Here is a 20,290-nt window from a genome sequence, read left to right on the forward strand (position 1 = left end):
TTCACCCTTGTGATCGATTATAGGACAAAAGTTGAGAATTTTTTTATTCAACTTCCATTGATCATCAACAAAATGCGCCGTGATAGACATGAAACTCGTACCTCAATTACTAGTCCATGTATCTGTGGTAATGCAAATGCCTTGGCTACTACTCCTCAAGTAGCTTTTCAACTTGCATTTCTCACCCTCGTATAAATTTATCACCTCCCCCCTGCATGTTTGCCTCGATATTGGGATGAAGCGCGGTTGTAGTAATTTGCATAAGCTCCGGAAGCGCGGTTGTTCGACAAACTTGAATGGAAGTTCACCTATCCATAATAAAGCAAACAACCAATTGTCAATATTCAATCAGCATAATTAAATTAAAAAATAACCTTGAATTGAATGGATACGAACCTTCCATAATCATCAAAGCCATTTCCCTCTTAATAGCTGCGTGATCAAACTTCCATGTCGTTAGTGAAGATTCACCAGATTGATCCATGGAAAAGGTCAATTCTTTTTACAAACCTTCAAGTGCTTCCACAAAGATGTAGTCCCGTTAACGCGACTGTTGCACTTATACTCCTTCTCACAATAATTACACTTGCATATATCCAAACCATAAAGTGAAGATTCACCACCACTAGCAACATCATCTACGTTGGGCTTCAGTTTTCGGTGAAAATGAGTCCAAATAGCGGATCTCGGCGGCTGCTGCAATTTTCTGCTTCTCTTTGTTGAAGTAGTAGTAGCGACACTTACATTTTCAGTTTCTTCATCGTTGATGTCAATATCAGCATCATTGTTGTTGATGTCGTCGACCACCAACGATGGGAGTGTATTAAAAGAAGAACTCCTTGACATTCTTTAGCTGGCCTGGGAAAGGGAAAAGAATATATTCAGTCATAGAAAAGACAGAGAAAGGGAAAAGACAGAAACTAGAAGGAAGAATTCTATTAAATTATTAAAACAAGACCCAAGAAGAAGAAAAAAGAAAACCATCATTCAAATGAAAAAAAAATCATTCAACATTCGAAACAGAGGAAGACCCAAAATAGAACAATAACCCTAATTGAAATTAAAAAGAAAGAAAAGAAAGATCCATAAAGAATATTCAATCAGAGCAAAGACCCAGAAAGAGAAAAAGTAATAAACCAAAATCAGAACAAGAAACCCATAACAAAGAATTCAATCAGTAAAATACCCAGATTACATAGAATGAAATCAAGATTACAATGGAAAGATATAACTATAGAATATTCTAATCTACCCTACTTACTAATTCAATCTAGCTGCCTAATCTAGTGGGTTTACCTCAATCGACCAACTTACCTAATCTAACACCATATGATCCAACGGTAAATCTAGAAACCATCTCACATATTCTAATTTCTAACACGAGAACATCTTGTAAGTCAATCTCATTTGTAAATAAGAACAAATATTAGTGGTATCAAAAGAGACCCTTAATTAATAAATTAAATGTTTGATAATTATAGGATTAATTATTTGTTAATCTAGAAATCAATCTCATTTATTATTCTTTCAGGGCACGTTTGGCAAGCATTAAAAAAATTCATGGAATAGTTTGGATTCCTAATGTAAGATTGGAGCAGATGGAGAGATTTGAAGGGCCGGTGAGGGAGGAGAACATGAGATGTGAGGCTGGAAAACATGAAAAAATAAAAAAACTATTGTAAATAGCGAATCTTTTCTGATTTATCTTACTAAAACACATGTTTTTTTTTTTTTTAATCTCAGCCGTGCGTTCCCTTTACCATTTAGGCATTCAAAGGAAAAAAAAAAAAACAAGAACATCATAAACTCAGAAAGAAAGAAGAGATATTACCTGGAATGGATAAAGGCATAAAGCAGTCACACAATAGGGGGCGCAAGAGGGCCGGAGCGATGCTGGGACGATCGGAGAAGGGGGGAAGCCAACAAATGTTACAAACCCTAGAAAAGGTTTTTGGGTTTTTGTCTTTTTGAGAGGAGAAGTCGAAGAGGCGAAAATAGAAAAGTGAAAAAACCCTAGAAAATAGAGTGCGTTTTGGGTTTTTGAAAATTTTCATTCGTGAATTGTGAATTCGTGATAACTGATAAGTTATGTTGGGCCCACCATAAACAATTCCAGAAGAGTTCGGTTCTTCGGTTCCAGAACCGAACCAAATACAATTTACATGTACCCGAACCGAAAATGTTCGGTTCTTCATAAGTGGAACCGACCCAAACCCAAATTTTTTTCTAAGCAATTCGGTTCGGGTTTTTTATTCGGTTATGGGTTGGTTCTTCAGTTCTGGTTCGGTTCTGCCCACCCCTACGTCTTGTTGTATATATGCTTGAAATCTAAATACAATTAGTCAATTTTCAAAAACAAAAAGTGTGGCAGGGTTCTCATATGACTCGGGATTCCTAAATCAGAAATAGCAATTAAAACAACCAAAGCTCAAGTTTTTCTTTTCTCTGCCATTAATCCCCAATTAAAACTTGAGCCAAAACCATACAATCTAAAAATGTCCATTGAAATAGTAATTATAGGTCTAAGATAGATTAAGAATACGCAGTTTAGATTACTTAAAACTGATACTTGTGCACAAAGTTATGCACTCTAGAGTCCAGAAGGTCTGGATGTCCAGGCTTGACTCGACCTAGGTCTTGCACAATATCACTCATGAAGTGTTGGTTGTTTGCATGGTTTTAAATTTCAGCCAAAAAACCGAAATTTCGACTGAAATTAAAAAATTTTGGCCGAAATTATAAGATTTTCCCTGAAATTTCCACTGAAACCAAAATTTCCATTGAAATTTCAATCCTTTACTTGCTTGTTCCTTTTAATAATGCACTTTACCTGCTTCTTATGCAGGTAATAGGGGTGGTCGTGGCTGATACACATGAAAATGCAAGGATAGCTGCCCTAAAAGTACACGTTGAGTATGAAGAGTTGCCTGCAGTTCTTTCTATAAGGGATGCCCTTAAATTCAACAGTTTCCATCCCAAAACGGAGAGATTTATGAGAAAGGGGGATGTGGAGTACTGTTTCCAATCAGGTGCATGTGACAAAATTATAGAAGGGGAGGTTCAGGTTGGAGGTCAAGAGCATTTCTACTTAGAGCCTCATAGCACTCTAGTTTGGACAATGGATGGTGGCAATGAAGTTCATATGATTTCCTCTACTCAAGTATGTTAAAATTCCCTGGACTTCGACATTTATTTAGTACATGTTTTATATCAATATGGTGTGTCCTAGACCTCTTTAAGCTTGTTTGTGTCAAAGGTTTTCATTTATGGATGATTGTTGGGTTTGTCCTTTCAATTTGCCTATGACAGTTATGCATTTGTGGACCTGATATTTGAAATTAAAGCTTGCTACCGTCTTACTGATATAAAATTTACAGGTCTCACGGGTTACTTTTGAATAAGTTGTTTTTGTTATATCTTTGGTAGTTAATATAACTTATGATTATTTTCTTTCATCAGCCTATCTAACCATCTTGTTTTGCACAATGATATCTTGCTACTAGAATATCAATATATCATGAATTTTTGCTTGAATTGGTAGGGCAAACAACTTGGAGTTGGATGCAAGGTTTTAAATTTCGGTTTTGGGTTCGGTCATCAGTGAAGCCGAAACATTCAGTACGAAATTTTGGCCGAAATCTTGTAAAATCACGGGAACATTTCAGTAAGAAATCACGGCCGAAATTCAAGCAAAATTCTTCACCACTGGTTTTTCTTTTTATTTTTGTCCTCTTTTAGCAATATTTTAAAGAAATCTCATGGTTCTCTTTTTTTGAGAGCGGAGTTTATTTTATCAGGGTTTTTGTCGAAATGTCTTTGTTTTTTTAATCTGAAAAGTTGCATGTTTCGCATATTTCAACTGAAAAATTAATGAAATCCTGGGATTTTTTGCGAAATCTTGTATTTTTCCGAATCCAAGTGGATTTCGTTTCGGTAGCAATATTTCGATTTCGGTTGAAATTTAAAACCATGGTTGGAAGTGAACTCGACCATGGTAAAACTTTGTGGACTTGGACGAGTACGAAATTGACTTGGGGAGTTTTTAAACATCGGCTTGAATTATCAAAATACCCTTTTAAAACACTGATAAAATGTTTCGGATTACAAGAGGAGATATCTTTGAAAGCAGTTATGAACCATCCTGATTATTTATAATCTTCTTAGAAAAGTAGTTAGTCTCGAAGTAACCAACTTTTGAAGTCTCGAATTTCCATGATGTATTGAACAGGTGGAAATTCGATACATGTTGCCTATAAATGACCTATCAGATGATACGCCCAATTTTCCATTAAAAATGATTGGGAAAATCATTAGAGAATTCAGAAAATGAAACATTAAAATTAGTAAAAAATAACAACTATTCAAAAATCACCTCTTTATCTTAATTTCTACATGTAATTATGTATTATGCATCGGTTTTATTCTCATCTAAAAAATGTTTTATCTGTTTTATTTACCAATTTATCAGAAAGCTTACTATAGTTGTATCTTGCTAGCAATGAACCAACTCATTTGAAAAGAACAGAAAATGATTATAAAATAAAAAAATTCCCAAAAAGAGAAATGGAAAAAGTGATAGACCTAGCAGATACATGCATAGGTCTGCCTTAAAAAACACCATGAAACATAGATCTACATGTATTTACTAGTAGCCAGTGTAAAACTAAATAAAAATTTTTAAATTTGAAATGCATACCTGAAAGCAAGAAACCCCTAAATTTGAGATTTTGATGCTTATCTTCGTTGGTCGAAGCTTCAGTCCTTGATTTTTTCTGTTAATCTGTAAAAGGAGTCCCCAGAATTGGTCGGAGAGGCTCCAGGAGGTGTAAATGTTCGAAAATTGTGACAGGAGGGATTTTATAAATCCCATGCTTTCTCTTTCAGACACAACAAGAGATCTTGTCCATTTAATGGCATACCGTAGCGTATTGGGTGTATATGATACACCTAAACAGTGAATCCACTTTCACCAATCACGGCGAAACCCACTAACCAATCAAACCGTAACACCGGGGGGGGGGGGGGGGGGGGGGGGGGGTGGGGGGGAGGGGGGGAGGTTTGGGGGGTAGGGGGATGAGATCAAAGGTTAATGGAATAAGTTCAAGTTGCATCGATCAGTCAATTGTGTGCTACTGTCATAATCAACTTGAGCATCGATCAACGAGTGCCTATAGTCAGTTACAACTCCTTCAGCCGAGGCTAATGATCAAAATGATGAAGAGATGGATGGAGAGGATGAAGAAAAACCCAAGTTTGAGAGTGAAGATGATAGTTCATTTGGGTTTGATAACGGGGAGATAACTTAACAAAAGGAGTTTGGAACCCCTCCCAAAATGATTGATGTTGAGGCATGGTTGAGATCCAACATCTTCCGAATGAGTTGCACCTTTGACAATGCTGTGGCAAAAGAGATTATTGATAAATTAAAGATCAACGAAGAAAAACACCAAAAACACCTATGCCCATTGGAGAAGTGCTTCTAGCATATTATCAATATGAAATTCAGTAACTTACCAAAAAAAATAAAATAAAAATGAAATTCGGTATGTGTTGAACAATTCGTTTTGTATCATCTGGTAATTGAAACCACGGATGTAACCCTCATTCTTTGGGGGGTTTAGCTTAACAGCCAAAAAATGTTAAATGTTGAATGTGTAGCTTCGAGACTTGTTTATTCTTCTCATATTTGTCGATTTTTTTGCAGTCAACTATTTTTGAAAATTGATAAGATACCATTAGATTTATTGGTATTTGTTAGTTATACGTACCAATGAATTGATATTTGCATATATAAGATATGCATATATTTATACATAAACCCATGTATGAGTGTACGATACCTGCAAGTGTGCTGGTATTTCAACTTCCAAATGATAAAATATCCATTTGCTGGTGCATGTGCACATGCATGAGCTTGTCTGTGATTTTGCCCGCATGCTAATATTATTTATTATATAAATGTGTGTGAACATGCATGCTCTGTGGATATGTTCACACACATACGTCATGCTATGTATGTGCATGTATGTATATTTCTTGCCTGATGCTACTTAATACTTGTTATCTTTTTGAAATGTAGGCCCCACAAAAGCACCAGAAATACGTTGCTCATGTTCTTGATCTTCCATTGTCTAAAGTTGTTTGCAAGACCAAGCGCCTTGGTGGTGGATTTGGTGGAAAGGAGACAAGGTCAGCCTTCATTGCTGCTGCGGCTTGTGTACCATCATATCTTTTGAAGCAACCAGTGAAAATCACGTTAGACCGGGATATAGACATGATGATATCTGGGCAACGGCATAGTTTTCTTGGAAGATACAAGGTAACATGTTTTGTTCTTTTGGTAATCACTGGAGGATGTTGTATTGTGATGTGTAGTTAACATCCTGTTACTTTGGCAGTTTTTTTTTTTTAGTTATTGCTTTGGCATCTATGTGGGGTAGTAACAAGACCGATGGGTGATTTGGTTTCTCTAAGATGGGAACTTCCAAAACAGCGAGTGCTGGCATATTGCACCCACCTTTATCATTTTTTGACGTAAAATGTTGGAGGTTTGTTATATGTTTAAATTAAACTTTATGGAACTGTGCAAAAATTGGTCTTCATTAAGCAGGACTTGTACTGAGCAACCTAAACTTTTGGATAGCCACCTATGGAATTGTCCAAAAATTGTTCTTCATTAAGAAGCGATCCTGTACGGCTGTACCTTAGTTCTTAATTCCGTTTCGGTGAGCGTTTTATTTTGCTCACTGGAATGGAAATGTTTCTTACGTTTCGATGTTCCATTTTGGAAAAAGACACTATGACTGGTATTTTGTTAAATAGTTATAACATTCAAAAATTCAAATATTTAAAATATAAGAAACCATTAAATCAACCAAATTTAACAAAAATACAAAGTTTACTACTTAAAACATCTACCATATGCATGAAATTGGCTCTTGATGAGCTTAATTAATTTCAAATTCACTGCAAAACATCAATAAAACTTACCATTCTTCATACTGAATGCCAACTATCAGTATTATTTACAAATATAATTCATGTTTGAACTTTTTCAAATCTCTCTTTTCATGTCTCATCTCCTAATGCTTTCGTTGCTTTCTTAGGCTGGATCATTACACTCATTCAATTGGTACCCCTCGTCATCAACACCAATACCTCCACTAGCATCGATGTTCTCGTCTCCCTCTTCCTCATCAGAAGGAGATTGTTTACTTTTCGACCTAAATCCTGCTTGGTGAAAGCAATTGGATCATCCTCTGCTACCTATTCCATCAAGAGATCAAGGTTTTCTGGGCTAATAGGGTCACTAATGGTTAATGTCTTCCTCAATAAATTCCCATTACAAAATATTAGAAATTATAATTAGTTCAACATTAATGTGTGAGTCTTGAGAAGTGAACATCAATTAAAAGAAACATACCTTTCTCGAAACTTCAACTTGTGGTGGACAAAAGCCCGTTTTTGAACGCTCATGAGGTTTAGGACAGACGATCCCATCCCAATTTTAACCATTGAATGCGCGGTTCAACCAATTTCGGTATAATTTGATTTCATCTAATGTTGCTTCAGGAAGGAGCCCTTTTTTGCTTTTTCGCTCATCATGCCCCACATGATCTTGCCAATAACTTCTGTCGGAGTTGCAAAGCTTTGCAGTTATTGTGCCATTACTGAACTGCGGCCACCATGCAATTGTAATGAAAAGATTCTCATAGTTAGCATTGCACCATTAAATTTTCAAATGAAATGAACTTCAAAATATAGATAAATTATTTTACTTGGGCCCTTCTTGCTTTTATGCAAATTGCCATAAGCCCATAGCTATAACGAAGTGACATTAAATTTTAAATTACTCAACCCAATCAGTGAGTATATCCTGCTTATCTTCATCAAGTATCAATCTGCTAATCAATCCACCAAGCCTTTGCTGACCTCATTATACCTGGAGAAGGTAGGTCTGAGAAATAAAATCGAGTTAAGGAAGTAACCCACTACATGAAGGTGATTTATGAAGCTGATTTTCCTATCTTCTATCAATAACTCTCCAGATTGGCATATCTTTGACCTATTCTTCAATCTTTTCCTTGTTCCTTAATTGGCCTTATCGATGGCCTCATAAAAATAACCCATGATAGGTTTTTCTTAGAGATTTAGCAATCGAAGTAATCTCACCAAGGGCTCACAAACATTGAGAATGAAACTGCAGCTCCACCAGAAAGCATTGTCCAGCAGTATACTAATAATGTCAGATAAACATATGTCTGGCATAATTATTGGAGGAATAGTTGTCAGATGCTTGTCTATTGCAGAGATTTCCTATGCACCGTAAAACTCTGTATGATCAATAAATTTATTGCAAGCCTCGTCCAAGCAGGACGACACAAACCTTTCCCATTTGTAAAATTATTCCTCATCAAGTGCAACAAACCTCCATTGTTATAGACAAATCAAGTTTCCTTTTGATCTCTCTCTACCGTGTTTGCAATAGATGGAAATGCTTCCTCCTTGGCTATATTTTCTAGCGTAAAATCTTTGCATTGGACGGCACAATCATTTGGGTTTGATAATGGGGAGATAACTTGACGAAACACAACACCTTAACAAAAGGAACTTGGAACCCCTCCCAAAATGATTGATGTTGAGGCATGGTTGGGATCCAACATCTTCTGAATGAGTTGCACCTTGAGAGGAAAGATTTGCATTGACAATGTGGGTTCAATACTCACTAAGTTGAAAATAGAAAATATGAAAAATTTGCCTAGAAATTATGAATCTGAAACTTTTCTAGATTTTCGTGCTATTTCATTCAGAATAGGATGTTTTGCCTTTTCATCTGATACATACGAAACAGAACGAAACACAATGAAATATCTGGAGCTGGATGATTTGTGAACAGAATGTTTCACTTCTGTTTTAGTTTAGTTTTATAAAATGGAATGAAACATTTCATCCATTCTGGGAAAAACGAAAAGATATTAATAACCATGTCGTTTACTTAGAAACCTTGTGGGGAGATGTTACGTCATATTACCTGTAGCGGACCCAAGACATCTCTGAATTGTGTCTGAATGATCACATTGGTTATCATGATAACTCAATATTATGCGCAATCTTGTTTGCAAGATGCATATTTATCCCCAACAAGTATGCATTTGTCCAAGAGTAATAAAAAAACATGAAAGTAGCTGAGATGATTTAAACAACTCTAAAAAATGACAAATAAGTGTGGGATATGGAATATCTTTACAGAAAATTTAGGACTGTAGTCATTATTTTGCAAATTTCTCCCCCTCCAGCATTCCAAATCTGAAAACCTACCAGTCTTGAGAAGTGCTAAATGGACCATGATATCTCCGTCTTCGCAAAATTACCTACATATCACTGAACTACTCTCTTGTTGTGAACTTGCGCATTCAATTTGCCATGTATTTTCATAAGAACAGGGATATTTTGTATCATTTGGGGCCAGGGGTCTATTTTAATGCTCATTATTTCTGGTGCATTTTTTGTAGCAGACCTATGTGTTTATGTGTGCATTTACTCTCCATGTGGCATCAGAAATATATCTCTATCCTTGAAATGCCTTTTTGTTGGTGCAGGAAGTAGGCACTCTGTGCTATTTATTTCTAGGTTACCTTTCAATCCACATTGATGCTATTAGAATAACTGTTCAAATTAGTGCAATGCTATGGTTTAGTTGCTCCGTTGCCTATCTATCCTACAGTTTTTTGTTGCAATCAAATTTGTGGTTTGTTCCAGTTGGGATTCAATAATCAAGGGAAGTTTCTGGCTTTGGATCTTGAACTCTACAATAATGCTGGCAACTCACTGGACCTGTCCCTTGCGATCCTTGAACGTGCAATGTTTCATTCGGATAATGTCTATGAGATACCAAATGTCAGGATCCGGGGAAGAGTTTGCTATACCAATTTCCCAAGCAACACAGCATTTAGGGGATTTGGTGGGCCTCAGGGAATGCTTATTGCTGAGAATTGGATTCAAAGAGTTGCAATGGAGCTTAGTAAAAGCCCCGAAGAGATAAGGGTAAACTGTTCTTATTCACAAAATTTTCTGGAGTAAGTAAATATTGTGCTCATCATTTTTTTTGTCTCATATGCTAAAGTTGACTGCCAGGAATTTAATTTTCAAAGTGATGGATCTGTGCTCCATTACGGCCATAAACTTCAACACTGTACGCTGAGGCAAGTCTGGGATGAACTAAATGCATCTTGTGACTTCTTTAAGGCTCGTGAGGAAGCAAACAAGTTTAATATGCAAAATCGGTGGAGGAAGCGTGGCGTTGCTATGGTCCCGACGAAATTTGGTATTTCCTTTACGGCGAAGTTCATGAACCAGGTACTTTTAAGATGAATACACTGTACTAAAAGAGGTACTTTATTTCTGGTTTTTTCAAATCTTGAAGTTATAGATGGTACTGCCTCATATTATTAATTTTATAATTTAACTATTCTTTTTTATTGGCAATGAAAAATTTGAGATAAAAAAGAAAGTGTGTTGCGATTAGTAGCTGGGTAACAAAGATGTATTTCTGAAGTGCTTGAAGTCCCAAACATGGTTTATGCTACTGCATTTTACCATGACCTATTTATTTCATGTTAATATGAGATTCTAATGCTTCTTTTATGTTTTCAGTTATTTGATGGATATTATATTGTTGCCTTTAATTGCAGTCATATGACTGATGATTTTTCTATAGGCAGGTGCCCTTGTGCACGTCTACACGGATGGTACAGTTTTGGTAAATCATGGTGGCGTGGAAATGGGCCAAGGCCTACACACCAAGGTTGCTCAGATTGCTGCCTCAGCCTTCAATATTCCTCTTAGTTCTGTGTTTATATCAGAGACTAGTACTGATAAGGTGAGTTTCTCCTCCCAAACTAGATGGTATGACATTGGAAGTATATGGATTTTTTTTTGTGGTTTTAAATAAATGATGAATATTATTGTCAAAGAAATATGTTGCAGATTACAACTTGGAACAAGTGGGCTATGTGTTACTGAATCAAGTTGAGTCTGTAGTTTATACTGACAATGGATGACACCTTATATAATTTATCTCATAACAACCTTCTAGAACAAACCATGACAAATCTATAGTTAAATAATTCTGGGAAAACGTCAACAACTTCTGGTTTATTTGTCAAAGAAAAATAGAGTACATTTGTTCATTCCGTGAGACATCATGAAAGTTATCTCAAAACAACCTTCTAGAACGAACCATGACATGCCTATAGTTAAATAATTCTGGGAAAACGTCAACAGCTTCTGGCTTATTTGTCAAAGAAAAATAGAGTACGTTATAATCGGTCAGTTCCAATAACAGAGTTGTTTTCATTCCGTGAGTAATCATGAAAGAGTAATCAAAGCTATTTATTTTTGGAAATCATTATCCTCCTATTTGTACCATGAAAGTTCAGTTGGAAAATGTAATTTTCTTTGGTCTTTAATTGGTAGAGAGACAAACTAGTTATTAAATTTGGCTTTGCATATTTGTCACCGGTTATATGATCCCGACTCTGCTCAGAGAAGAGAAGAAAATCTGGAAAACACTTTGGAAATTATAGAAGAGAGAAGGGCAAGGGTGTGGCTCCATGGAAACAAATTTGTAAATTATCCTTCCCTTCTTTAGCAATCTGTGGTTCATTTGAGTCTGATGAAAATCCAAATGATGAGATTGGGAGTTTGGGACCAATCCTAAAACCCAGACTTTGGCTCTGCATGTCAGGAGTAGCACACTATCATTCTCATAATGATGTTGCTGGAGCATACTATGTTGGAGTTCATCGACATGGTTGGCACATAGGGATAGCATCTTTTTTGTAAAATTCCTGGGAGTCTCCCTTTTCTTATCTCATTAAACAAGGATTAAGTCCAATTTCCACAAGTTCAAAGTTGTAGTAATCAACCACCCAAATTTAAGAGGAAGTAAGTGCAGATGGAGATGACAATCGACTAGTCCAAGTTTAACTTTTCACCCAATATGTTTCTAAAACAAGTGACATAATCTAACTTCCTTCTACCAGGGAGTGCCAGAGATCACAAGGATAGGCAAGTTTCCAACTAGTTTTTCACTGTACCCTGCTCTAACTCCCACAATTCAAAGACCCAAAGACGCGATCTTGTTGACAGTCACGGCCAAGTTTTGTTAAATTCCAGGTTACCGACAATAGTCAGCTGCTTGTTAAACCTGAGATCAAAGAATCGTTCAATATGGTTGATAGCAGGAACTAAGCTCTGTATTTGTGGTGATAGTCTCAGGAAAAACACTTCTACAGATCTACAAATCTCATCCTGTAAATCGAGTTCTATTTGATGAGGTCCAAGATCACACAACTCATAAATGCATGTTTGTTTGCTGATCGTGGATCCCCCGTTTGAACATGGAATTCCAAACTGAACAAGATGTCTGTAGATCGAATTATTGCTCGACCAATTGAAAGGCTTGATGTTTTCTATTTTCCTTCTTGATTTGAATGCGAATAGAGAGGGAAATCCAATCCTTCCCATCATGTAACTATTGCTAAGAATATAGCCATGAATCAAAACCCAAAACAAACCTGAAATTTCACTTGTAACTGCTGCTTGCTATATTTAACAGTGGTAGGGTATAAACGAGGTATGCACGTGAAAAATATGATATCCAAGAGGGATCATTTGCAATGGCTTCTAAGAATGAAGAATTCAAAGAAATCTAAACCAAAGATTGATCTAACAAGATAAATAGTAGATAATCATGAAGAAAACTACGATAAAGCAGGTCTATCAAAACAATCTTAATAGAGCTTGAATTACCTCAACATTGCGGCACTGCCAAAGGAGGTCTGAGGGAATGCACTCTCTGCCCAACCAAGGTTTTAAATTTCAGTTTTGGTCACTATGGAAATGGAAACATTTCGGTTTCGGCTGGAAATTTTGCCTTTAAAATCAAGGAGACATATGGTTGAATAAGCACAAACGTCACATAAGCAAAACTACCATCCATAATGGCTTAACAATATCGAACACCTAGTAACATGCAGTGCCGCGCATGTCATGTCTGGTAATTCAGTACATAAAAAATTTCACATGTAATTCATATACATATAATTATGTAATACATAGTAATATAGCATAGTACTGACACTAACGACTTTGGTTTATGCATTCGGTCATTTCGGTTTCGGTTTCGGTTTCGGTGGGGGATGGAAATGGGAAATTTCGGTCATTTCGTGTCGGTTTCGGTGGAAATTTAAAACCATGTGATGTGCCCAACCTATGATCAAAGGAGATACTACCTCTCTTTACAGGAATCAAAATTTTATTCCATAGAAAATTTCATCAAAAGCTTTCATCATTTTGGTTTGTGTTTGCATTTAAATAAAACATCAAATTAAACCCTACCAACTTTACGTAAACTTCTCTAATAACATACTGCCTACCATAATCTCCATCAAATAAGGAAACAACTTGCACCCAGTGGCATATACTGTAAATAACCTCCTACCAAAACTAAACCATACTAATTGAAATACCCTACTAATGCAATGTAATAAACAAAATGGTCTACTAAATGGGTCTAGGTGGTACACTAATCATCCATCCCGAGCTCAGTTAATCTCCAATAGGGCCCACAATGACCTCATTAATGGTTTGGGGTGTTACATTTCATTATAAGGAAATTGACTCATATGAGAGTTTATTGTTTCTTCTTTCATGTTTACCGCTCTTATTATGTATTAAACATCCTCTTTTCTAATATAGGTTCCGAATTCATCACCGACAGCAGCTTCTGCGAGCTCAGATATGTATGGAGCAGCTGTTTTAGATGCGTGTACTCAAATAAAGTCACGTATGGAACCAATTGCTTTGAAACATGTACACAATTCTTTTGCTGAGGTAATTCTGCCATTATATTTATGTAGAAATAATCTCTTGCTATCATGATATTCTCCCAAATATCAAAATTATTTGTTTTATACAAATAAATGTCAAGTTCTTGATAGATCACTTTCTTTTATCTTCTGAAAGAATTGGAGCAAAGTATTTTTATGACTGCATGAACTACGAAGATCATAAATTCACAAGGCACTGATTTTCACTGATTTTCTAGTCCCTTCTATTCATGGTTGAACGAACTGCCAAAAGTGTCATTAATCCTTAATAAACAGGAATATGCTTCATCATGGTTCACAAGACTAATTTTCATGTTGCCATCATATTCACAACTAACTCAATTGTGAAGAAATCCATATGTTAAACTTTTGGTGTAATTTTGTAATGCACAAGATAGCAAAGTAATTTTATGACTGTAAGAACTATGAAGAACATAAATTCACAAGGCACTGATTGTCAATTCCCTTCTATTCAGGGTTGACCAAGTCACCAAAATGCCAAGTGTCGTTAATCCTTAATAAACAGGAATATGCATAACCTTTTTTTTCATTGAATGACTAAAAATTTCATTGATAAGAGAACGAGACAGTCAAAACAAATACATAAGAAGAAAAATAAAAGTACAAATGAGAGATAACATCGCCGACTCTAAAGAAAAATCTATCAAGGCGATAGGAAATCAAAAATCTCCAGCCCCTCTTTGGAAACACCTTCCCTAGCAAGCTTGTCAGCATCTCTATTAGTGGTCCTTCTCACATGCCTAAAAGAAGTATTGTGGCCCCTTACTATGTCTTGGATCTCGTCAAAAAAGGGAGCAACTCTCCAAGGGATTTTAGATGCTCCATTAAGCCAATTGAATCACATCAAGGGAGTCGTCTTCCACAACAACCTTGTCCAAGGTTTCTTGATCCAAAAACTTGATCCCTTGAAAGACGGCTTGCACATCAGCTTCACTGGCTTCAGCCACCTCTATATGACCAGAAAAAGCCCACCTTACCGACCCCATATCGTCTCTAAGAAGACCCCCAATACCTGAGGGGCCGAGATTTCCAAAACTCGATCTGTCAAAATTGAGTTTTAAGAATCCGGAATCTGGCGGGGCCCAATCATGCACTATCTTTGGATTCTTTTCCGAACAATGACAAAACCCCTAAGAATCCAGAATCTGGTGGGGCCCAATCATGCACTATCTTTGGATTTGTTTCCGAACAAAGACAAAACCCCCTCCAATCATGCCATAACTCAAAGCAGACACAAATCTGAAGCAAGGCACTATCTTCACCCATGAGATTGAGAGGGCAACCACTTTGAACGTGTCTCATAGTTTCAAAACTCCCTCGCGTCATCGTGGACTCCCCCGAGTCGAATCCCTTTTACTTTGGTCGTGTTCTTGCCTAATTCTACATTTTGCCCTACGAAGTCCATCAAAATTCTATTGACTCTCCCGAGTTTTGATTGCATCAACCGAGTACTCAGCCACGTAGCCCTAGTATTCGACCGCGATGGAAGCCCATCTCTCTCTTTGGCTGACTAGTTTTTTTGTTCAATCAATCGAAAACGAAGAGTTCTTTCAAATTAGCAATTTCTAATTCTTGAGAGAAGATAGGGTAGGTTGCTCTGAAGGTAGGATAACAAAAGAGAGGCTATTTATGGATTTATATTAACATGAACGGGACCCTAGCGAGTGAAGTGCATAAGCCTGGCCATCTTTGCATCGAACTCCCCGGCTTCAATGTTCTCAATTGCAAGCATCTCGGGACATAATCTTTCAGCTTCCCCAGGTCTAGAAACAGCAACTGAGTTGACTCTGCGTTTTAAAACACAGCCGTGTCTACAGATGATTATCTTTTGAAAATGAAAAATATCTTTGATTAGTGGAACATAGGCAACTTTTATACCTGGCCCTGGTACCATAACAAATTTAGCAACCTTGCTTAAGGTATGGAAGGGAGGGTAAAACCCCACGAACTTGATGAATGAATGAAATATTCAAGTCCAAGTCTCTTGATGTATTATATAATAAGTGTGATGTATGACATTTGCAAAAGTACCCCCATTACAATATAAGGTATGAGGTGCATAAAGGAGGGTATAAAAGTAAAATCCTATTAAATTATGTACACTTACGAGATTTATAAATCTAATGCACACCTTGTGACTTATATACATCACGTTATGAAATATGCAAGTCCCCTATGTTCCACATGATCATTTTGCGGCCATCTGTCAACTACATGATGAATGTGACAAGAACATTCTAAGATATTCACTGCTTCTCTTCTCACTCGAGCGAAGTTTGCTACCTTTTCCAACTTGAGGCTTCTCCTCCAATATTATGGACATATGACACCATCCTCCAACTCTAAAAATTCTCCAACTCATCATCCTCACCACTAATTTGAGGTATTCTATTTAGCTTGATTGTCTAACCCTCATGGCACCGGATGAGGTCATGATTAGGGTAGAGAGGGGATTTCCCAAAAAATCAGTCTGGATTTCAGTATCCTTTTCCTGGGTCCATTCATCCACGACCCTCTGAGGGCCCACCTTAGTGTGGTCCTTTGGCTAAGCCACACGGCAGCTATCCCCATCAGCCGCACTATTATCCATGTGCTCGGGGATCCACTACTTCACTGCTCTAGTGCACCAACTATTGTGGGCTGTTAGATATGTCATATGTGGCTGTCACAACTGCAATATACCCACATACTACTATTGCTACGACTCTGAGTGCCAACAGTTCCCTCCGAATGCTCTAGAACATCAAATGAGGGATCTCACTTTTTTGTCTCCATTTGAAGTTTCATGGGGGGTTGACTCAAGGGCTATACACAACCTTTCTGATTTCTCAAGTAACATGTCTTTCCTTGTTCCTTATTCTTATTTTGTCTAGCATTGCATTAGGTGATGCCTTGTTCGTTCCCACTACTCATACTCCATTTTCTCTTCTTTTGGTCCATTTCCCATTTCCCATGTCTGATGTATTTTTGTTCCTAGTCTTCAGTGAAACTATTAGATAAGTCTAAAGTTCTTAATTTTCTTGCTACTTGATTTATTTACCACAATGCCGTCTTGTGAAGGATCTGTGCTTGGGGAAGCTCCTCACTAGAGGAATATGCCATGGTGATTTATACTTTCTTGCTGCTCCTAGTGTCATATCCTTCAATAGAGATTATGAAGTTGTTGCATTTTTCACTTTTTTTGAGTCCATCATTGTTCATATGACCATGGTTTGAAATTTCGGCCGGGACCGACACTGAAAGTACCTTGATTCGGCGTCGGTACTTTCGATGTCAGTTCCGAATTTCGGCCAAAATTCTGAATTTTCGGTAATTTCGGCCAATATTTTTTTTCCTGAAATTCCAAAATTTTGCCGAAATTTCTGAATTTTTTACTGCATTTCGGCCGAAATTGAAACCAAAACCAGAAATTTCAATCCTTGCATATGGCATCATCGAATGGATCATATGATTCAGTTTTTGGTTTCAGTCTTTTATTTTTGTTGGTTGTAATAAGGCTTCCGTGCATCATGTCTGTCCTAGTTGTAAGCTTGGAAAGCACCATCAACTACTGTTTAATTCATATAATAGCATTCTCTCTAACAGATAATACCTGAAAGAGACGTTGGTAAGTGGTTAATGATCTGATTGTTCCATTCATTGGTATCCATCGTATAGTTGGATGCTAAGAAATCGTTCCCAAGACACCGGGCTTTAGTGAACAGCCACTGCTATCAATGATCTCTGTAAATCCATGACCAGACAGGGTTCCTTGAGAGCTGGAAACGGAACCTATAAATGGTTCAGAGAACTACTTCGAATTGAGAAGTGACCCATAGCTCTCGATTCACTGCCAGAAAAAGCATGATCTTTTTGCAAAGGCCACTCATTACAAAGACTGGTCCTACTCTTGATCCTGGGAGGAATCATGCATCATTTCTTCTAGCTTTTATCTCTTCATGTTTTATGTGGGCTTTTACCACTGAAGAGGCTGAAACCATGGTTCTTTTTTTTTTGTCCAAGACTATTTATAATACTTCAACTTTCTTATATTTTAACTTGTAACATCCATATCCAGCTTTCATTAAAATTACAAATTACCATGTTCATGTAAAATAAGATTTTGATGGTTCCATGACAACTCATTTAATTATGTTTTCAACCAGCAAGAGAAACTGTATTTGATTCTCAATTCTTATAATGTTTATTGTTGAAAACTTGATTATTATATGTTTTTGACCTGTAAGGGAAGCTGTATTTGATTCTCAATTCTCATAGTGTTGAGTTTTGCTCTGCTCTCTGCAATCACCAGCTAGCACTAGCATGCTACATGGAGCGAATAGACCTATCTGCTCATGGATTTTTCATAACACCAGATATTCACTTTGATTTTGAAACTGGTACTGGGAGTCCATTCAGCTACTACACTTATGGAGCTGCATTTTCTGAGGTTGAAATCGATACACTTACTGGAGACTTTCACACTAGGGTGGCCGATATTGTCTTGGATCTTGGGCATTCCCTTAATCCAGCCATTGATGTTGGGCAGGTAGTCCCTTTCACATCATCATTCTCAGATTTAATGTGCCATAATTGAAGCTATTTTGTATTAAATAATTTCATACAGGACATCAGACTTATGCATCTTTTCACAACTTTAACAATGAATGATATGGGAAAAGTGTTCCGGATAACTTATCCGGTCTGTCGACTAGAAACAAAGTGGGTCCCACACTGTTTGGGTGATGCAAACCATTCATTTGATGGGCCCTGACATAGATAGGGTGTGCCAAAAAAGTTACCTTTATAGAATCATCCTAACCCTTGATTTGTGGAGGTTAAAATGGACGGGTATAAACCTCCACAAATCTTGCCATTTTTTAACTCCACAAATTGAAGGGTTAGGATGATCCTATGAAGCTGATTTTTTGGGCACGCCCTATCTATGTTAGGGCTCATCCAATGAATGGTTTGGATAACCCAAACAATGTGGGCCCACTGTGTTTCAGACCAAAGGACCAGATAAATACAGCCCATAGAGAGAGATGTATTCTCTTGGTATGCAGTTGTTGATTTTACTTTTTTTTCATTCTCATTTTTTAAAATCGTTTGACTGTTAAAGTTCAGTTGCATCTCATAACATGGCCTACTTGATTATTAACATGAGTTAAAACAATTTTAAGTTGGCATCCGAGAATAACTGAATCACCGTGAAGAATGAATAGAAATATCACTATAATTTTGTCTGGCCCTAATATAACTGGAGAAGCATATTATTTCAATCTTGTACATCAGTTGCTTCATCTCTCCTCGTAGTCTGAAATATTGAGCAGAATGCACACTCAACTTTTGTAACTCCATGGTATACCTATGGATTGGCCGGTTCCTATTTGGAAAGCTGCAATTTCTTAACCAAAGAGAAGTCTAAGCTATTAAATCCAAATCAAATGCATGTAATGAAATTGAAATTAGAGACACATTAACACAAGTGACCTGCAATTGCACGATGGTTGTTTCTTTGGTGAATATTTAATAAATAGGGAGAAGTTTCTTCTGACGATACAGTGACATGATCTTTTTGTCCACAGATTGAAGGAGCCTTTGTACAAGGTCTGGGTTGGGTTGCCTTGGAAGAGTTAAAATGGGGAGATGACAATCATAAGTGGATTAAACCTGGTTCTCTATACACCTGTGGACCTGGAAGCTACAAAATTCCTTCATTGAATGATATCCCTCTGAAATTCAAGGTTTCACTTCTGAAGGTAAATCATGGTTAATAATTCTGCACAAATAATGTGTGCATTTCCTTCTCAATTCTGGTAGTTGAATACCTGTTGCTTACTGATTTTCTGACTGCGGTTTTATATTTGAAATAAATCCCTTTTTTCTATATTTGAAATAAATCTCTTTCCTCTGTTTTATATTTGAAATAATTGGTTGATTGTATTCATCTTTTTGTCGATCTTAAAATATTCAAGTGCGGGATGGGATATTTGTAATTACTAATTCTCTTCTAGTGGCATACTTGTAAGTCTCATAACTAGAGTTTTTTTTATAAAGGTAGTTTGGATTCAAGAAAACGAAACAAAAGCAAGACGAGATGTCCAAAAAATACAAACAAAAGATATAAATAGAAATAGAAAGAAAACTTAGACAATAGGAAAACAGTGGCTGATAGTTAGGACACCAAGATCATTATCCCTTACCAGTTCAATATGAAGATCCTCCGCCTCTCCATTTGCCAATCTCAATCAATGACACAGAGAAGAATTGATTGACTTGCATATATCTACAATTTCGAGAATAATTGGTGCAAGTCGCCGAGGGCCCTTTGAGGATTTGTTTTGAGCCCAGAAAATCACGTGTTTGAATCGCCTTCAATTTGGCATGTGCCGCCA

At 36.9% G+C, this 20,290-nt stretch overlaps 1 protein-coding gene across 2 annotated transcripts in view; it reads left to right on the plus strand.

The window, feature by feature from the left end:
- Positions 1-20,290, plus strand: part of LOC143893140 (xanthine dehydrogenase 1-like) — a 50,182-nt gene that overhangs the window by 19,740 nt on the left and 10,152 nt on the right. The window contains exons 6-13 of one of the 2 annotated variants that reach the window (XR_013255727.1): positions 2,846-3,160; positions 6,080-6,319; positions 9,760-10,044; positions 10,135-10,356; positions 10,718-10,879; positions 13,762-13,896; positions 18,269-18,441; positions 19,481-19,654. Coding sequence is in view for 1 of the 2 variants with exons in the window: in XM_077398132.1 (XP_077254247.1) it covers positions 2,846-3,160; positions 6,080-6,319; positions 9,760-10,044; positions 10,135-10,356; positions 10,718-10,879; positions 13,762-13,896; positions 18,205-18,441; positions 19,481-19,654 (1,770 nt within the window). In the remaining variant the exon portion in view is untranslated. Of the gene's footprint in view, positions 1-2,845; positions 3,161-6,079; positions 6,320-9,759; positions 10,045-10,134; positions 10,357-10,717; positions 10,880-13,761; positions 13,897-18,204; positions 18,442-19,480; positions 19,655-20,290 lie in introns of both variants that reach the window. The other variant, XM_077398132.1, reaches the window with a different exon arrangement.

Source organism: Tasmannia lanceolata, unplaced genomic scaffold, assembly GCF_043159265.1.
Source record: "Tasmannia lanceolata isolate RefF3 unplaced genomic scaffold, GAP_Taslan_0.1 ptg000015l, whole genome shotgun sequence".
Taxonomy (NCBI): Eukaryota; Viridiplantae; Streptophyta; class Magnoliopsida; order Canellales; family Winteraceae; genus Tasmannia; species Tasmannia lanceolata.